The 20,350-nt window shown below is 37.6% G+C and overlaps 3 protein-coding genes across 4 annotated transcripts; 2 read left to right on the forward strand and 1 right to left on the reverse strand.

The window, feature by feature from the left end:
- The first annotated feature begins 1,876 nt into the window (after window positions 1-1,876).
- LOC113286693 (probable pectin methylesterase CGR3) lies at window positions 1,877-5,409 on the forward strand. The gene is made up of 7 exons (XM_026535294.1): window positions 1,877-2,065; window positions 2,522-2,702; window positions 2,896-2,935; window positions 3,080-3,121; window positions 3,957-4,331; window positions 4,754-4,809; window positions 4,908-5,409. Exons 2-7 carry the CDS (start codon window positions 2,580-2,582, stop codon window positions 5,052-5,054), a joined length of 783 nt encoding a protein of 260 aa, XP_026391079.1. The 5' UTR covers window positions 1,877-2,065; window positions 2,522-2,579; the 3' UTR covers window positions 5,055-5,409.
- A 3,012-nt stretch (window positions 5,410-8,421) lies between these two features.
- On the forward strand, window positions 8,422-13,545 carry LOC113328936 (GTP-binding protein SAR1A-like). Of its 2 annotated transcripts, none has more exons than XM_026575942.1 (3): window positions 8,422-8,550; window positions 8,642-8,937; window positions 13,404-13,545. In XM_026575942.1, exons 1-3 carry the CDS (start codon window positions 8,422-8,424, stop codon window positions 13,543-13,545), a joined length of 567 nt encoding a protein of 188 aa, XP_026431727.1. The 2 variants fall into 2 exon arrangements, with proteins under 2 accessions (XP_026431727.1, XP_026431721.1); XM_026575936.1 differs by having other exon boundaries at window positions 8,642-8,920; window positions 13,363-13,545.
- Window positions 13,546-16,349: 2,804 nt separating this feature from the next.
- LOC113286702 (pentatricopeptide repeat-containing protein At3g49710-like) lies at window positions 16,350-19,836 on the reverse strand. The gene has a single exon (XM_026535302.1). The coding sequence runs from the start codon at window positions 19,005-19,007 to the stop codon at window positions 16,851-16,853; it is 2,157 nt and encodes a 718-aa protein (XP_026391087.1). The 5' UTR covers window positions 19,008-19,836; the 3' UTR covers window positions 16,350-16,850.
- Between the last annotated feature and the right edge of the window lie 514 nt (window positions 19,837-20,350).

Consider the following 20,350-nt stretch of genomic DNA (forward strand, 5'->3'; position numbering starts at 1 on the left):
AAAACATAAACTACAACCTTAAATTTGGGTATTAACCATAAATTTGAAAACTTAAAAATATTCGAACAATTACAAAACTAAACAAATAAACTTACAACAATTAGAAAAATACACCGATCCAACATTAATCCATTCGCCCTATCATTCTTCCAAAGTCAACCCACATATTCGCTTTTAGATCATCCCTTAACCTGTCATACATGGCTTTATTATCAATGTGAATAGTCATTTGTCGTAGTTCCTTGCAAGTAATCCTCTTTTTGGTTGAACATCAGGCCTTAAATCTTCATATTCATGGTTAGTCCAATCCTTATTATGACGGGTTTCCTGAATTACCATGTTATGCATAATTATGCAAGTGAGCATAGTCTTATGCATTTCATGAGCACTTAAACCACGATAAGGCCCACAAATAATAGAGAAATTTCGCTTCAGCAATCCAAAATCCCATTTCACATCCTTTCTCACTTCCATTTTTATATTATTAAAATGCGTGTATGAACGACCCAATTCGCCCATAGGGGGATGACGGTGACACTGAACTAAAGTTGACTATTTTGGATAGATTTCATCTGCAAGATAATACCTATGAGTGTAACGATGACCGTTGGTAGTGAAATTTACTTTAAGACTTATTCCATACTTTAAATCTTCAAACAAAGGCGATTCATGCAAAGCATTTATGTCGTTCTGAGACCCCTGAAGACCAAAAAAAGCATGTCATATCCAACAATCATAATAAGCAGCATCTTCAAGGATAACAGTTGGTTTTGTAGTGACCCTTATACTGACCGGCCCAATAGGTAGGGCAACCGGTCCATACCCAATGCATGTATTCCTGGAAATCCCCTTTTCTGATTTTGCTTTAATATTTCTCTAACATCTGCATCAGTTGGTTTTCGTAAATAGTTTAGACCAAAATGATTAATCATTGCTTCGCAAAACAACACAAGATACTTGTATGCAGTTGTTTTGCCCATACGAAGATACTCATCGTTAGAATCTGGAGGTTTTCCATAACCTAAAACCCTTCAGGCTGAAGTAACATTTTGTTCAAGACTAAGACCTCTATATTCAATGCATCATACTGATAATTAAATTGAGGTTCTACCTAATAGAGCTCACCAATAATCTTTAACACCAAATGCCGGGGCATGCAGAATCGACGTTGGAAAAATCTTCATCAAAGAAAATAATCTAACATCAGCTTCTCGTGGAATTCTCCCGTTCGTCGATACGTATATCTTCTTGTGAATACTTCTCTTATCTATGGATCTCTAGGTATCTGCGCTGATGAATGTAGCTGTAGCACTTTGGGGATCAGTTCTTTATCTTTATCCGACTCGTCATCCATTTGCTGCATCGCCTGAACGAACATTCGCTGGTGTGATTCAAATCGATCCGTATGAATACGCACCTGTTCATCAGAAGAATCTATTTTCATTGATTTTAAAATTGAAAATAAGTAAACCGGGGATTAAGGTAGAAAAGAATAAGGTGATAGTTAATTGATGAAAAACGAGTGAATATATAAGATGGGGTGGGGGAGATCATTGTTATATCATTATTTCCTAAGCGTTGGAATCTCCACCGAACGATTTTGTATAAATTGCCAGCGGTTTAGTCTCCATTTTTCGATAGAGACTCATCACTTAATCTTTAGTGGCGCGCCCAGTTTGCCAGACCTCCTGGCATGGCATGCTGCACTTGCATAATCGATATATGCAGTAACTTGCAAAATCTGCTTGGAATCTGCTTTAAACGGCGTAGGAGATCCCCGTAGTGTTTATGTACGCAGTAGATAACACTAGGTTTTGATCTCGTCTGTCTATTTTCGTAAAACAATAATTTTAGCCTTCTTTACTTCTATAGATTGGGACCAAATTTCTTTCGCTCTGTTTTTTCTTCTTCTTTGCCCTCCTCCCCCTCTCATGTTTGTTATTTCGGTTAATCATACTCTATAATTTAATCATCTTCTCTCCTCTCTCTTGAGCTGAGTGTGTGTCTAGATCCGTTTCTACATAACATCCTGAATGCAGTAATCTTCATTTTCCATAACTTTGAGGTATTTGCTAATCCATTCATTGGTACTTGTTAATAATTTCTTCTGGGTTTTGATTTGGTAATCAAATTCAGGTATTTAACTTTAATAATGCGTGAGATTTCTCAATTCAAGGGTGGGTTTGTGATTGAATTTGCATTCATTACAAAAAAGTTGTTTTCTTTTGTTAGAAAGTGAATTTTAATGTAAATTATCTAGTAGATAGATAGGCTTATAGATAGATCTGTTCATACGAATTTACAAGTTTATGAATTTACCATTTTAATCATATGATTGTCATAAGATCTGTTTAATTAGATTGGTGATTGCTCTGTTTGTTTGATGTGTATTCTTAAATGCGGTTTTGTTCAATCTATACTGAACTCTTCTTTTAATGCTTTTTTCCTTTCATTCAAAGATAATTCCATTTGGCGAGGTGATGATACTGATAATTTGTTTATTTTCATTTCTTCTTTTCAGAAGAAGTTTGCTAAAGGGGATTGCTTTATTCTGTGACCAATAGCTATCAAAGATCAACATGTCAAGGAGGCCAGTAAATCCCGCACGGCGCTTTGCAGACGGTGCTAGTACTCCATTTGGAGGCTCTTTGCATCATAAGTCACGCTCTTCCTCTTTACTACCCATTGGCCTTGTTGTGGTGGTAATTCTCATTACTCTCCTTTTTGTTTTGTTTAAACGGATCATTGATGCAATAACTGGTCATGTGATACTTTCGTGATCAATCCATCTTTAAGTTCTTGTGAGACTAGCTGTTAGAATTTCGGAAATTGTGTGTAGTCCAAATACTAACCTTATTTACCGTTTTCTTTTCCTCTTCTTTGTGTAAATTCCAGGGTGCACTTCTTTTTATTGGTTACTATTACAGTGGTTCAGGTTAGTTCACAATCCAGAGTTGTTTTTGCACATATAATCAGGAGAAACAATGAACCACATCTTAGATTGCGTGACATTCCAACGACTGTTGCGTTTCATTTCAACCTCGTGCCAGCTAATTCTTTGAATTTACTTATATGGCAGGTGGAGGTAGTAATGATGCAGAAGTTGTCAGTAAGGTTGAAGGTATAAATTGATGGTTTACAATTGCATGTCATTTTGTATGTGTTTAACAATAACTTAGGAAGTAGAGAGCACTTGTTCAGCGGGAGATTTTTCAAGTTCCATGTTAGAGATATTGCTTATGCACTCCATTAGTTAGCAATAAATGGAAATAATAAAGTAGACGAAAAGAATTGCTGAATCTGTTACGTCAATGTTACCATGTATAGGATGCGCGTATGGTATGGAGTCCCTAGATCTGGATCTTTTTGTTGTCGGTACTAGAAGAAGCTTGGTGACACCTGCCTCGTAAAAAAGGAATCTTATAATCAGATGTTTCACCAGATTTTGTCCGTTGATTTCATTATCTATTTCCTATTTAATAACAAGCATGATATTCACACTGTCATTACATAACCTGCCATCATAGTTACAACAAAGTTTACTAACTATGGAGGAAACATTATGGAGCTCACAAGCTAAAGAACATATTCTTAAATGCTATGGATGCTTGTCATCCGTATTTGTAGGCTGTTCCCCATATGCTGATGAACCATGCCTTTCTGTTGCTTGTGGAACTATCTATATTCCTTTTCCTCTTAGAATTGAAAATAAGTTTTTCCTTCTTGTCCATTTTTCCTTCCTGATGGAGAGTGCTTGTCAAGCTTGTTTATACTCTCCTATGTTAACTTCCTGGGTGAACTTCACCATGGGATAACTACAATTAGAATGCAGGCAAATAGGCATGGATAAAGAGTCAAAAGTCACACAATTCTATGGCTCTTTTAAACCTAGGTGAAAGCTATTAAGCAGTTGTACAAGTTTTTTTTTATTAAGCTCTTAGTGGATGTAAATACAGGTGAACTTTCATGTACATCTGAACTTCGGAGCGTAATACCTATTCTGAAGAAGGCTTATGGTGATACCATGCATAAAGTCTTGCATGTAGGCCCTGATTCTTGCTCTGTGGTTTCTACATTGTTAAAAGAAGAGGATATTGAAGCCTGGGGTGTGGAACCATATGATATAGAGGAAGTTGATGCTCCTTGCAAGAGTCTCATTCGCAAGGGAATTGTGCGTGTTGCTGATATCAAATTTCCTTTGCCATATAGACCAAAGTCATTTAATCTTGTTATCGCCTCGGATGCACTAGATTACTTGTCCCCAAAGTACCTTAACAAGACTCTACCTGAGTTGGCGAGGGTAGCAAGTGATGGCCTTATTATATTTGCTGGTATGTTTCTGAACAGTTACAGTTTATTTTGTAGACTAGCAAGTCGATAACAAGATATCGACTGGGTTAATGTCACTGAATAACAGTCTTGCTTTGGCAATGAATAAACACTTCTCTTGCTTCCAGTAACGTGCTTAAACATACAATTAACTCACTGTCCTTCAAAATATGTCTCTAGTTAGTATCTTGTCGTCTTCTTCTTCTTAGTTGTCAGATATTTGTTTTATGAATTTTAGTTATATGTTACCAAGTGATGGGTCCGACATAATGACAGACCTTTCTATACACATGCGGAATAATATTTCCAAAATAGGGTCAGGATTTTATGTGAAAACTTATTCCAGTGCTACTGTTGTTCAAAACGTGGTTGAGATACTAAATCTTCCTGACTTTCTCATTGTTGTTCTAATATAATTATGTAGGGTATCCTGGTAAGCAAAAAGCTAAAGCTGGAGAGCAATCAAAGTTCGGAAGACCGGTATGTGTTTATCTACTCTTAGTAGAATCTTCATTAATGTTATAAATCATTCTGTTGTCATATAATGATGTTTATCATTTTGATGTTTTCTCCAAAAGGCCAAATTGAGAAGCTCGTCTTGGTGGATTCGGTATTTTGTCCAAACTGGCTTAGAAGAGAATGAATCTATCATTAAGAAGTTTGAGCAGGCTGCAGAAAAGAAGGGTTTCAAACCTAGCTGCCAAATTTTCCATCTCAGCTCGTAATGCTGGAATTACAACACAACAAATTCTTTTTTTGGTGTTCATCAGGCTTTTGACAGTAAATGTGCGAGCTTCATCTTTGAATACATACCAGGTGATGAGTAATTTACCTACCACAAAGTAAATTTTGTTCGAAAGGATCAATTTTTTTTCAGGTTGCACCTTAGTTATAATGTCTGTTGATTTGTTAGAAGTATTATGGAAAATTAGCCCTAAATGTGTAACTGCACAAACAGTTTTGTTGGTCGATTCTATTTCGAGTCAAATTTTATGTTTGTTCTTTGCTCATAATTGTAAGTTTATCAACAAACACATTTCCAGCAGAAAGTAATTATGCAATACGTTTTTTAGTTCCCAACTTGTAATATTTCACAAAGAGATCAATGGTAAATATGTCCACGTGTCCCTCTGTCATTGGGTGGGACAGGGGTATAGGAGGCACACAGGATCCGGAGCCGACCCGGAACAACAAAGCTTAGTCCACAAGGAAAAGTTAAAACTTGTCTATAAATATTGAGTTCCTCTCTCGAGTCAATAGCGCGTCTCACAGTGATATTGAGCTTAAAAGAGCAAGTCTTATGGTGGAATCCATCCATCTTCTACGCCACCTCAGCATTTGGAACTGTGGATGGAAGCGCAAGTGTAATGGTGGAATCCAGAGGAACGCTATTAAGAATAGCATTAAACGCTAATAAGAATAACGCGTCGTAACGTTATTAAGAATGACGCTTGACTTGAGTCAACGGTCAGAACGCTATTGTGAATAGCGCTGAACGCTATTGTGAATAACGTTTAACGCCATTATCAATAGCGCTGAGCGCTATTGTTCAGAACACCATCGACCCCTTCCCCAGTTCAGTTCGTTCATCTTCTTCTCTTCTCTCAAACATTAAGAAAAACCAAACCCTAAAACCCCCGTTGTTGATTTCTGGCATGATGGTTCAAATCAGTGAAATTGGTTCAAAGGGTTTGTTCTTGGCGTCATAAGGAATCTAAGCATACTTCAATTTCTCAATTTGATTGAGAATCCAAAGAGAGGTTAGTGAAATTGTAATTTGAGTTTATTTTATGGTTTGATGAAATGTTAGGGCTTTAGATAAGATGATTGTTGATTGTATGCATGATACCCGATTGTTTGATGAATGAACATTGTGTATTCTGTGAAATTTCCATGAGATAATGAATTAACATGTTTTAGTTACATTATGTAAACAATTAAGTGCATCGTGTGACTAGTTTTTATTTGATGATTTTTTATAGATATGGACATGGATGTGTGTATGTTGTTGAGTGCAAAAGAGTGGGATGAGAAACATGTTTCTACAAGTATAAACCCACATGATAAACAACATGATATTGTTTTTAGAAGTAATTTGGAGGACCTTGAGGATTTATATAATCGTGTAGTGGTTCATGAAAGCGTTAGTGAAGTTATTCAAAATTCCGGACTTGCTAGATTTTTTGAAATTAGAATTAAGAGAGCTGATCAGCAACTATCTTATGGTATCATGGAGAGGTGGTGGTATAGCACCAATTCGTTTCATTTCCAAAACTTTGAAATTGGTTTCACCCCTTTAGATTTTGTTCACTTATCCAGAATTCCTATTGGAAATAGTCGTATAAGATTGGAATACATCGCTACAAATAGATGGAAAAGTAGAGAAAATCAAGAACTAGAGAATACCTACTTTGCACCTATGCATGGGTATGCAAACTACAACAAGAAATCGAGTGATTTTCCTATTAGTTGCCTCGCAAAATATATTAAGGAAAATCCAATTAATGATGCAAATTGGGAGATTATGACTCGATACTTCTTACTATGGGTGATTTCAAAAAATTTAATGGCACGTAGCACTACAAGAGCAAGAAAAGGTTGGATCGCTTCCTTGCGTGATTTGAATGCAATTCGTGATTATGATTGGGGTTCGGATTGTTTTAGTCACATGTGTGGAATGGCGATACTTCTAGAATATTGGTTTTACATATACTTTCGTACTTTGACGCATTTTCTCAAAGAAGATGTACCTCTTGATGTATGGCCTGCGATTATGATATTTAAGAAAGATAGTCTACGGAATTGATGATCTTGTAAGTTTTATTAAGATTTCTTAATGTATATCATTTTATTTTATTGAAGGATATCTAACTTGGGTTTTTGTTTGTTTTTTGTAGGAGAGAAAAGCTAGATTGGAATATAGTAAGGTTAGCAAGGGAAAACCTTTTCAAAATGAAGAGGTGTACCGACTTTTCAAAGCCCATGTTCTCGGATTCAATCCCGAAGAAATTGATCCTACTCAAAATGTGGAAGATGAATCGGATGCTCCTAGTGTTAATGCTTCAACAAGTAGTGCTCCTGCAAGAAGCGACCCAAGATGGCATGAAGAGGATTTCCCTCGTCGACCAACGGGGAAAAGGGCTCAACAAAGGAAGCTTCGGAGCTATCGGCCATCAACGACGGAACTGAGCATATTTTGAAAAATTTTAGTGAAGAGAATTCAAAGAAGATGGCAAGATTGGATGGACCATAAAAATATTTATTAACTATTGCAGAGACAAAAAAGAAATCCGTGGATTTGGCTTTGGAGAAACATGAACTCGAAGTGTTGGATGTGGTGGTTGAGACCTTGTTGGAATGGAAGCAGCAATTTATGTTGGATAAACAAAATAAGATTTTGGAAAAACATGGTTATCCTCCTAGAACACTTGGTTATCCTAGCACTAGCAATGTTCGTCATTTCAATATATGAAACCATGTAGCTTATGGAACTATGTAGCTTCAATTTTTTTTTTTTTTTTGCAATTTGATGTAGTGGAATCAATGTAGTTGAAGTATTTTTAGTATCAATCAATTTTGTATTCTTTTTGATTTGATTTGATTCAATATATGAAACCAAAAAACTAGTTTGTTCAAGAGGAAAAAATGAGAGACTAGAAAAAAAACTAAGTATAGGATTGGAGAAGTGGAGTGGCTCCTGGATGTTTTTTGTGGTTAGTGCAATTAAGAGTGGCGCTGAAAAACGTTGTTGTTAACAGTGCTGAACGTCATTCTTTTTAGCGCTTGACTTACACTATTTTGATTAGCATTCAACGCCATTCATATTGGCGTTTCTTGTCCTCTACTGCGCCAATCATATTGGCGTTCAACGCTATTCTTATTGGCGTTTAGATGGATTCCACGAACCCTTCCACCAAACCATGGAACGTTGCTTGGATTTTCTGTGGAAAACCCCAACTTGGAAGCCAGTAGACTTGACATTCCATGAATTTTCCACACTTGGAATAGGTTGGATTCCACCATAATACTTGCTCTAAGATCGTGCCTTGTTCAAACTCAACCATGTTTCTTGCGGATTGGAGCAACCCAACCATGTTTCTTTCATATTGGTTCTTTGGAGTTCTTGCATCACTTGGGTTATGGAGAAAAGAAGAAAAAATCTTATTCTTAGGACTTGATAATGCTAGCAAGACTACTTTACTTCATATGCTGAAAGATGAGGTTTGATTTATTTATTTTTCGTTCTCCTTGGCTCATTCTATCTTTTCTAGGCTTATTTGTACGTTTACTAATCTGCGATTTTTTTTTGTAGAGATTGGTTCAGCATCAACCTACATTGTATCCAACATCGGAGGAATTAAGTAATGGAAAGATCACCTTCAAAGTTTTTGATTTAGGTGGACATCAAGTCGCTCGCAGGGTTTGGAAAGATTATTACGCAAAGGTGGATGTTGTTGTGTATCTGGTTGATGCATGCGATGGGGAGAGGTTTACGGAATCAAAAACGGAACTGGACGCTCTCCTAGATGACGAGTCTTTAGAAACTGTCCCGTTCCTTGTGTTGGGAAACAAGATTGACATGCCACAGGCAGTCCCGGAATTGGATCTGTGTCGGTATCTTAATCTATTTACAATTAGCTGGCTCAAATGTACGACCTATCGAGGTCTTCATGTGCAGTGTTTTCCGCAAGCTGGGTTATGGCGATGGCTTTGAATGGCTATCCCAATACCTATAAATAGAGGAATTTAGTTTCTGCTATAACCTGATAAGGAAACAATCTATGTTTTCTTCTCTTTTTATTTTTGATTATTATTGTTTTTTTACAATATGAATTATTTTTTAAGAAATCATTGTTCACTTCTCGTTTATTTTTTTCCCGTTTGTAAAAATATCCTTGTCAGTCAATTTAACAATCCACGAGATTAATTCACTTATATCTCAACTGATGTATCTTGCAAGTTGGAAGTGCTTGGAAGTAGAGACAGACCATTCCAACTCCGAGACTGCATGTTGCATGTCAATCTTGTTTCCCAACTAGTCCCCGTGTTCCTCGAATGGATCTCTTAGTTGTTTTTTCATTTTAATACTCTTTCGTAATAGAAATATTGGAAAGAGCCCTCTGATGTGTGACGTGAAAACAAAAAAGTTTGTGACGCTGAAATCGAACCCTGATAGATAAAATCAAATCAGAAATTCATTTTGTCTCATACTACTCTCTTGATACGGAATCTCATGTTATAAAAGAACAATGATGGTTTGCTGATATCGAACTCGAAGTGCCATGCTATTATTACTTTATTATTCATATTTTATCTGGCGAAGGCATAATCTTCTTTTTTCTCTCAAATAAAAAACTCATTGGCGCCAAGCATGAGGGAATGCTAGACGTTTGGTAACTTCTCCGCCGACCAAGACGAAAGACCCATTGAAGAGGATAATCCCATGCATATTGTATGTGAATCTGGCTGTACAAATTGCATAGTATCATACACAGCTATTCCGGGTGTTACCCACCCACCGGGGGAGTTTATAAACAAATAAACATCTTTTGTATCATCCTCTATCTACAGTGAGATATATCATGAGACCCATACATTGATTTGCGATCTCGCTATCAACTTGTTTGCCTAAAAAAAGTATTCTTTCTCGATGAAGTCGGTTGATTAGGACAAAATTGTATTCCTTAGGGACCGTACACACACCTTTAGATGCATACGGTTCAAAAAAAAAAAGAATCAATGTGTCGATTCTAGCCCTCTTTATTTTCCCTTTTTTTTCATAGGACGATTATTCTAACTCCTAATGAATGAATGGTCCTTATTCTTCTATTTTTCAAGAAAGCAGGGTTTTGACTCACTTACCCCTAAAAAGGAGCTCACTAAATTTACCCTCATTGATATATTGTTTCATCGAAATCCAATTCAAATTACGATGTCATTTCTTGTTCCGGAATGGGCCTCTTCAATTATTTTAGGTTTATTCTCTACTCAGGGGAAAGATTTACCCGACCTCTATTTGCACATATAGGACAAATGATCCCAATACCGCTTCTTTTGTTTGATAATACTTTTTTTATTCATTTTATGTCTTCCGTTTCCGCCAATCACTGGAATAGTATGATGACTTCGTCGATTGATTGGCGGTTTGAGGTCGCTGGTATAATATATGAATTCTTTATGATACAAAAGGTAATCATACATATTTTGCCGATTGGGTTTTTTATAACGGAGCCTGGATACTTCATTTTATTGGTCCAACCAAGCCAACCATAAATTCTTCTAATTGAAAAATGCATATTGATCCCCCCAAATAAATTGCTCTAATTGCACTTCACGCTTCAAATTATTGATGGTTCAATCAATCTTTGAGGATATCTCGATCGGGGGAGAAAACGGGGAAATCCCATATGACCCAATATGTTTGACAAGTCGCACTATACGTCAACCCAAACTGAATCTTCCTCTCCAGGAATCCGAAAAGGTACTTTTGGAACACCAATAGGCATTAAATGAAAGAAAAAGGTTTTTAAGTACTAAAATTTCACTTTGATGTGGAAATGTAACAATGGGGTTTTCTTTTTTTCATAATATTTATGTTTTCGGGTTTTATCCCTAGATTGTAAAGTTCATCGAAGAAGACGGAATGCATAAAAAATTATTATGAATGAGCTGCGATGTTTAAATCATGAACAAGTATCTCTAATTCACTCATCTAAAATGGGACCCGTCCCCCCATTGCGTATTGGTACTTATCGGGTATAGAATAGATTTGCTTCCCTTTGTTCCTACGAACAGAATTTTTTTGTTATTACCAACGGAATGCAATATAAATGCACCCTTGCTCCGAGATAATCTATTGAAAAGAAGAAGTCCATAGCATAAGCAGAGTCTTTTCCAATGCGATAAAGTAACATAATATTTATTTTTCTTTGATAAATACTTATTTCCATGGGTTTGCCTTGGTATCGTGTTCATACCGTTGTATTGAATGATCTCGGCCGATTACTTTTTGTCCATATAATGCATACAACTCTAGTTTCTGGTTGGGGCGCCGGTTCGATGACTCTATACGAATTAGACGTTTTTGATCCCTTTGACCAAGTTCTTGATCCAATGTGGAGACAAGGTATGTTCGTTATACCTTTCATGACTCATTTAGGAATAATGAATTCCTGGGGTGGTTGGAGTATCACAGGAGGGACTATAACGAATCCGGGTATTTGGAGTTACGAAGGTGTGGCCGGGGCACATATTATGTTTTCTGATTTGTGCTTCTTGGCAGCTATCTGGCATTGGGTATATTGGGATCTAGAAATTTTCTGTGATGAACGTACAAGAAAACCTTCTTTGGATTTGCCCAAGAACTTTGGAATTCATTTATTCCTCTCAGGGGTCGCTTGCTTTGGGTTTGGCACATTTCATGTAATAGGCTTTATGGTCCTGGAATATGGGTGTCCGATCCTTATGGACTGACTAGGAAAGTACAATCTATAAATCCCGTGTGGGGTGTAGAAGGTTTTGATCCTTTTGTTCCGGGAGGAATAGTCTCTCATCATATTGCATCAGGTACCTTAAGCATATTAGTGTGCCTCTTCCATCTTAGTGTCCGCCCGCCTCAACGTCTATTCAAAGGATTACGTATGGGTAATATTGAAACTGTCCTTTCCAGTAGTATCACTGATGTCTTTTTTGCAGCTTTCGTTGTTGATGGAACTATGTGGTATGGTTCAGCAACAACCCCGATCGAATTATTTAGTCCTACTCGTTATCAATGGGACCAAGGATATTTTCAGCAAGAAATATATCGCAGGGTTAGCGCTGGGCTAGCCGAAAATCAGAGTGTATCATAAGCTTGGTCTAAAATTCCCGAAAAATTGGCTTTTTATGATTACATTGGTAATAATCCAGCCAAAGGGGGATTATTCCGAGCGGGTTCAATGGACATCGGGGATGGAATAGCCGTTGGGTGGTTAGGACATCCTATCTTTAGAGATAAAGAAGGCCATGAGCTTTTTGTACGTCGCATGCCTGCTTTTTTTGAAACATTTCCAGTAGTTTTGGTAGACGGAGACGGAATTGTGAGAGCCGATGTTCCTTTTAGAAGGGCAAAATCCAAGTATAGTGTCGAACAGGTAGGTGTAACTGTTGAGTTCTATGGCGGCGAACTGAATGGAGTCAGTTATAGTGATCCTGCTACCGTGAAAAAATATGCTAGACGTGCTCAATTGGGCGAGATTTTTGAATTAGATCGTGCTACTTTGAAATCCGACGGTGCTTTTCGTAGCAGTCCAAGGGGTTGGTTCACATTTGGGCATTCCTCATTTGCTTTGCTCTTCTTTTTCGGACACATTTGGCATGGTGCTAGAACTATGTTTAGAGATGTTTTTGCTGGTATTAACCCAGATTTGGATTCTCAAGTGGATTTTGGAGCATTCCAAAAACTTGGAGATCCAACTACAAAGAGACGGATAGTCTGAGACAACATTGCTATGGTTTCTTTCGATTCTATTTTCTTTTCTTTTTGTGATTTAGCATAACATAAGGTATTGAAGAAATCTTGATTTGAATCACCGTTTTTCTTTGATTCTTGTCCTTTCTTTATCTTATCTGGGAGCTGATCCCAAATGAACAGGTGTGGAAGCTATAATTGTAAACCACGATCGAATCTATGGAAGCATTGATTTATACATTCCTCTTAGTCTCAACTCTAGGGATTATTTTTTTCGCTATCTTTTTTCGAGAACCACCTAAGGTTCCGACTAAGAAATAATTTTTCATTATCTCAATTGAAGTAATGTAATGAGCCTAGGGAGGCTCATTACATTACTTCAACTAGTCCCCGTGTTCCTCGAATGGATCTCTTAGTTGTTGAGAGGGCTGCCCAAAAACGTACCCGGTAAAACTTACAAGTGAACCAGATATAAAGATAGCGACTAGGGTTGTTGTTTCCATTATTATATAATTTCAAGACCACAATGGATCTATGATAAGATCGTTTATTTACAACGATCGCCATCTTAGTTGGGAAACAAGATTGACATGCAACATGCAGTCTCCGAGTTGGATCTGCGAAGATATTTTAATCTATATACCACAGGCAAAGGAAAAATTGATTTAGCTGGCTCAGATGTACGACCTATCGAGGTCTTCATGTGCAGTGTTGTCCGTAAGCTGGGTTATGGCGATGGCTTTGAATGGCTATCCCAATACCTATAAATAGAGGAATTTAGTTTCTGATATAACCTGATAAGGCATTAACTAGAAACAATCTATGTTTTCTTCTCTTTTTATTTTTGATTATTATTGTTTTTTTACAATATGGATTATTTTTTAAGAAATCATTGTTCACTTATCGTTTATTTTTTTCCCGTTTGTAAAAATATCCTTGTCAGTCAATTTAACAATCCACGAGATTAATTCACTTATATCTCAACTGATGTATCTTGCAAGTTGGAAGTGCTTGGAAGCGCAGCCACTGCTTCAGAGCCAATTCTCGTTCAGCAAAAAAGAAAACGCAGTGTAGTGTTCTGCACTTCTGCTTGTGGAATTACTCTGTTACCACACGTGTCGGTAACATAAGAATGCTCCCTAAGTTAAGTTTAAAGGGGGTTGAAAAATAATTTGACAAACTAGCTAGACTAAACCATAAAATTGTTAGAAATCAGGGGGCTAAATTCTAAAAACTAGAGGACTAAACCTAAAAATCTATGAAAACTAAGGGTTGATTATGGATTTTAGAAATTTTAAGAGGAGCTATACCAGGGTTAGTCAACCCTTGACTCCTCCCTTGTCCCTAACCATTATATAATCTGAAGTGATCACTGGTTGCTGGACAGGAAGTGAGTTTCTTAAGTGATTATGTTGAACTTAAATTGACGCAACCATTATCATGCTTTTTTTAAGCATACTCCTGCAAATTTCTAGATCAATATCACCAATAAGCATGCAGACCCTGTAAATAGCATTTATAAATATGAAAAGTCGGCAAGATCTTCAACATAAGAAGGTAACGACTAAACCCTAAACATAAAAAGTTGACAAGGTCGTGGAACATACATCTTGCCGGCATCGCAACTGCAGATTCACAAATTCGATTTTTCTGCCCTAATTTGACATGCAAACATAAAATTGAAGCGCTGGAGTGAGTTTAAGGAGGCCCTTACTTTCTTCTTCTTTAATGGTTTTTTTATTCCGTTTGTGTTGAACTAAGTTTGCAAATCCAGGGTTATCTCGATTAGGTTTTCTATATGTTTGTTTCATATGAGTAGTCTTCGGCCCTCCATCTTTGAAGATTAATCGACAATGGAATTTTCGAATCGATGATTACGACGAATTAATCGACGAGTTTTTGATGGAAGTATGATGGAGAAGCCGGTATGGTAGAGGAGAAGAGGAAGAGGAGAAGATGAAATGAAAATGAAAACTGATTAGGGTAGTAAGAATTATAATGGGAAAGGGTAGTTTTGTAACTTCACCCATTAGGACACCCCTCTTAGCCCTTAAAAAGAGTCCACTTAAAATCGGGTATACCCCAAATAATTTGGGTATACTCCAATTTGGCCAAGAAGAAGAAGAAGACGACGATGGTTTGGAAAAAAAAATTAGATATTTTTTCTAAGAGCCACAACCAGAATATGATGTTTTGGATAAAGTTTAGTCAATGGTGCTTGAATAGGCCAAAACACTCCTAAAAGAACGGGCACCTAGCTCAGCTGGTCATCCCCGTTCCCCAAAGTTTCATGCGTTCTAGGAGGTCCCAGGTTCGAGCCCCCAATGGCGTAATATTGCAGAAATTAACATGGAAGGCAGAGTTAATTTGCCTCCGTTGTGACACAATCTCAACCCCCCCACCCCCATCCGCTTCGGATCCTTTGGTTAGGTTACCCATGAGGCTCGCTGGTAGGCTAGCACAACAACCTGTTCAATTAATGTAGTAGTATGTCGTTGGAGCTTAGCTTGTTAGGCTTCCAACTAGTTTCATGTAAAAAAATCGTTATCCAATAATTTACAAATTGATTTCGGTTTGGTTAGAAAACGATTTCGGTTTGGTTAAAAAACTTCGGCTACGATAGCTGAAGAACAGGTTGCCGAACTTATCTTTAGATGTAGTTCGGCTAATATTTCAGTTTATGCAGGTAGCCGAACTTAGCTTTAATGGAATTTTCACCGCCTGAGTATTAATTTCGTCTACCTTTTTCGCGCCAAATTCTGGAAGATATTTGTTCGCGTTTTCACAATGTTGCCCATATAGCCGAACTTTCTATTCGGTTTAGTACACAAAATATCGACTTAGCCGAACCCAACATTTTCCTATACATGAAGGATTTCGGTTAAAGAAAAAAAGTTTGCGAGTCAACCGAACTCATGAGTTTGGTTAGGAACAGATTTTTTTCATAACGGAAGTGTTCTCTAGAAAACCGTCGACGACAAATAACTGTTGAAAGAGGAGGGAAGAAGAGAAGAAGTTGAAAACTTTACTTTTCAAACTCAAAAATTTGGCGAGGAAATGGCCATGTCTTTGATTTTGTTGTTGATTGAGAATAGGTAAAAGATAAATTAATCATTTCCACGCTTTAATACACTCCTTATTAGTGTAAGCAAAATAGCCTTAGTAATCATGATCCCCCTCCAGCAAAACAGCTGGCTGTTTGTTTTTTCTATCAATCCAGACCGCTTAATTCATTTGTTTTTTCTATCAATCCAGACCGCTTAATTCATTTGTTTTTCCATTAAACCACACCGCTAATTCAATTTGGTCCTACGAAATTCCTTCCTTGTATGCAACAAAGCTTAGTCCAACGAGAAAAATCAAAACCCGAACATTCCTACTCCTGGCTGAACACTGAATTAGTTTCCCACTCTATATCTAAATAGTTGTCTATAAATATACCGAGTTTCTCTCTAGAGTCTCACATTGTAGAATTATACGGTCGTGCACAAAATTCAAACCGCTCGCAGGGTTTGGAAAGATTATTACGCCAAGGTGGATGGTGTTGTGTATCTGGTTGATGCATGCGATGGGGAGAGGTTCGCCGAATCCAGAACGGAACTGGCAAATATCCTAAAGGACGAGTCTCTAGCAACTGTCCCGTTCCTTGTGTTGGGAAACAAGATTGACATGCCACAGGCAGTCTCGGAGGGGGATCTGAAGTATTATTTAGGTCTCCTTCATACCACAGGCAAAGGAGAGACTGATTTTGATGCCTCAGTTATACGACCTATCGAGGTCTTCATGTGCAGTATTGTCCGCAAGATGGGTTATGGCGATGGCTTTAGATGGGTATCCCAGTACCTATAAATATAGGAATTTAGTTTGTGATAGCCTGACAGGGCATCAACTAGAAACAATCTATATTTTCTTCTCTTTTTATTTTTTGATTATTTTTCAAGAAATCATTCGTTTATTGTAAAAATATCCTTGTCAGTCAATTTAACAATCTACAAGATAAATTCACTTATATCTCAACTGATGTATCTAATCATTTTTTTTAAGCATGCTCCTGCAAATTGCTAGACCATTATCACCAATAATCTCCACAAGAACATTTACCTTCTTTGAAGCAATGAAATCTATAAGTATCTCTAACAGTGATCTCTCTGTTCGCAATGGCAGAGATGAACTTAATAGCATTGTGACAATCTCCACAGATCCTAAGGTTCTTCCAGACTTTTAGGGGCTCTCCATCTGGAGTACTAATCAATCCAAATGCCACGGCAAGTTTCTCACTGTGATGCCCTAACATCACTTCCTTCTCACCCTCCCTTGCACCATCATCTTTAACCAATGCCCATCTCACGTCAGGTACATATCCAGCTAGTTTCATCTTCCCTGACATCTCTTCCAAGAATTTATGAATTTCTCTAATCTGTGTGTGTGAACTATCTTCTGCAACAAACGTATGAACTATCCTGTTCACCTCTATCCAACTACGTCCTGGATTTTTCTGCACCCTTTTATCTCTCATCTTTTTCCTTACTTCTGCATATTCTTCCCATTTGCCCGCAGTTCCATATATGTTTGCAAGCATTGTATATGGAGCAGCATTGTCGGGTTCAAGCTGAATAAGATGGTTTGCAGCTTTAACTCCAAGCTTTACATTCCCATGTGTTCTACATGCACCAAGCAACGCTGCCCAACCTATCGAGCCTGGATCAAACGGCACTGCATCAACCAGTTTTTCGGCTTCATTCAATTTCCCTGCTCTTCCGAAAAGATCAATCATACACGAGTAATGCTGTGTCAGTGGTTCGATTCCGAACTTCTCTTTCATCAAATTGAAATAATGTTGACCTTCTTCTACTTTCCCAGTATGTGCACACGCAGATAACACAGATATGAAGGTGATACTCGTAGGTGCAACCTCCGCTTCGAGCATTCTTTGGAACAGAAGTAATGACTCGGTTCCTTGGCCATGCTGAGCATAGCCTGCAATTATCGAATTGAATGAGACGTTATTATGCTCTGACATCTCTTCAAACACTCGTCTAGCATCCTGAAGACTTGCACACTTCGAATACATTGCAATTAATGCATTATTCACTGAGATTTTATTCTTTGGTATATCAGACTTAACTACCAAAGAGTGCATCTGTCTACCCAGAGAAGGAGATGATAAATCTGAACACGCACTGATTGCACAGACAAAGCTACAGTCATCTGGTAAGTAGCCTACACGTAGTACCTGTCGAAAACAATCCACAGCCTCTTCTGGGAACTCCTCACTTTGGGAATACCCCGAAATCATAGTGTTCCACAGAACTAAATCAGGTCTCAGAATTTCTTTAAACACTTTGGTAGCATCCGAACCAAACCTACATTTCCAATACAGATCAATTAAACTACTCCCAACATGGGAATTCTGGTAAAAGCCAGTCTTAATCAACTGAGCATGAAATTGTACTCCGCCAGATAAATCTTTTACGCAAGTGAATGCCGTCAAAACACTAGCCAATGTAAACATATCCACAGGGAACCCTCTATGAACCATTTCTTGAAACAAACTCAAAGCTTTCGATCCCTCCCTATGTTGCCCGTAAGCCACAACCATTGAATTCCAAGAAACCACATCTTTAATAAATCCCATCTCATCAAAAATCCGCTTCGCCTCCGTTAAAAACCCGTTTTTACCATAATAAGTAAGCAACGAATTACCCACCGAAACAAAACAGTTCAAACCCGCCGTAATCCCAAAACAATGAATTTGCATAATCAAACCAACATCTTCACTACATGCTTTAATTGCCCCAGACAGTGTAAACCCATCCATATCAATACCCACCTCTCGCATTCTCCCCAACAAACCCAGCACAGGTCTACCCTCCCCAGAGTCAGCATAACCAGATATAAGAGTATTCCATGAAACAAGATCAGGTTGAGGTATCTCATCAAACAACTTATGTGCAATCTGCATCTGCGATTCTTTTGTATAAGCAGAAATAATAGCATTATATGAAAACACATTTGGTTCTAGTATTGAATCAAATGCTTTATGAGCAGAACTAAGATGACCACATTTTGAGTACAGAGTAATGAAATGATTAGATAAGTAAGTTGATTCAGGAACAACACCTTTTATGTAAAGAGATTGAAGAGATTTTCCAGTTAACAGATTTCTTTCTAGTATACATGTTCTTAGTATATTTCGAAACCATTGATGGTTCCATGGCATTTGATTCATTTGAGAAAATGAGAAAACAAATCTTCAGTACATGGTGTACCGCCAATGAAAAGTAGTATCTCGTTTCAAATGAAGTCAAGGAATGGAGGCCTGCTGGACGTGGACATACATTCAGAAATATAGCCTGAGTACGCCGGAATCTTGACCGTGGATATACATTTTACTGTTGCCGACAAAGTTTTAGCTCTTCTCCTTTGGGAGGACCTGAGTCCTATCTCCTGACCCATAGAAGCAAAAATAGAAGAATTCGGAACGGGGACCCATAATATAATCTTTATCCGAAAACATGGTCTGCTGGTGGTAGGACCCACCCTCCCAATCAAAGATTACAAGGAGGGATGAAGAACGAAACTCAAATTTGAATCAAACAAAACCAACAAATCAAAATTTCAACAAATCAACAAGCAAGATCAATACAGAAACTTAACACACACAAATTAAGTAGTAGTATTATATGTAGGAGTATTTTAATACAGTAATTGAACTTTCAAAAAAAAAAAAAAAAAGGAAATGTAAAAGAAAATGTATTAAGATCTACATCTTCTTCTTCTTCTTCAATTGTGATTCATCATCCGTTCACCAAATCTTTCAAAACCGCCATCAGCTGAAGCTTTGATGTCATCGCAGTGGAATATTTGCGAGACAGAAGACAGGTTGAAGCATCACATGTAGAAGCAGGAAGAAAGTACATGAGAATGATAGAAACACTACTGTATACATCATTCTGAACCCTGAACTCATCAACACAGATTTTGGATTCAAAAATGGAGGAAGCAGCTTCTTCAGTTTATTTTCTTCATAGTTAAGCTTGCTTTCTTTCTTTCTTTCTCTCTTCCTTTACATGGGGAAAATAAAAAGGAGAGATTTGTTCATATTTTCAAATGCACGCGAATTCTCTAGATCTTATACACGTGTACGGTGTGGATGATGAGTGACTTTTGGGGAAGTGAATGCTGCCACGTGTGATACTATTGATGGTCGGGAAGATGACACCTGCTTACGATGAGTGGATGCTTTTACTGGATGGATAAGATCTCACGTTTACGCGTTCTCTTCTCAACTTAAATTCGATCGGTTGTATTGGACTAGGCCCAACATCTTGTTTGTTTGCGGCTGATTCGGCGTCTGGATTTGAGTCAATCTCTGATTCGAGCCGAGTCAGCAGTCAGACCGTTTGTTTTGCATTTTGAGTCAGATCTGACTCGATGTATGACTCAGACATAATTCCTGATTCGGACTCATTTGAGTCAGGTAACAAAATATCCCTGATTCACGAGACCAAACCACAGACTCACGTTTTTTGAGTCAGATGAGTCAGATCTGACTCAAAACAAACATATTGA

The sequence above is a fragment of the Papaver somniferum genome, chromosome 1 (genome assembly GCF_003573695.1).
Source record: "Papaver somniferum cultivar HN1 chromosome 1, ASM357369v1, whole genome shotgun sequence".
Classification (NCBI taxonomy): domain Eukaryota; kingdom Viridiplantae; phylum Streptophyta; class Magnoliopsida; order Ranunculales; family Papaveraceae; genus Papaver; species Papaver somniferum.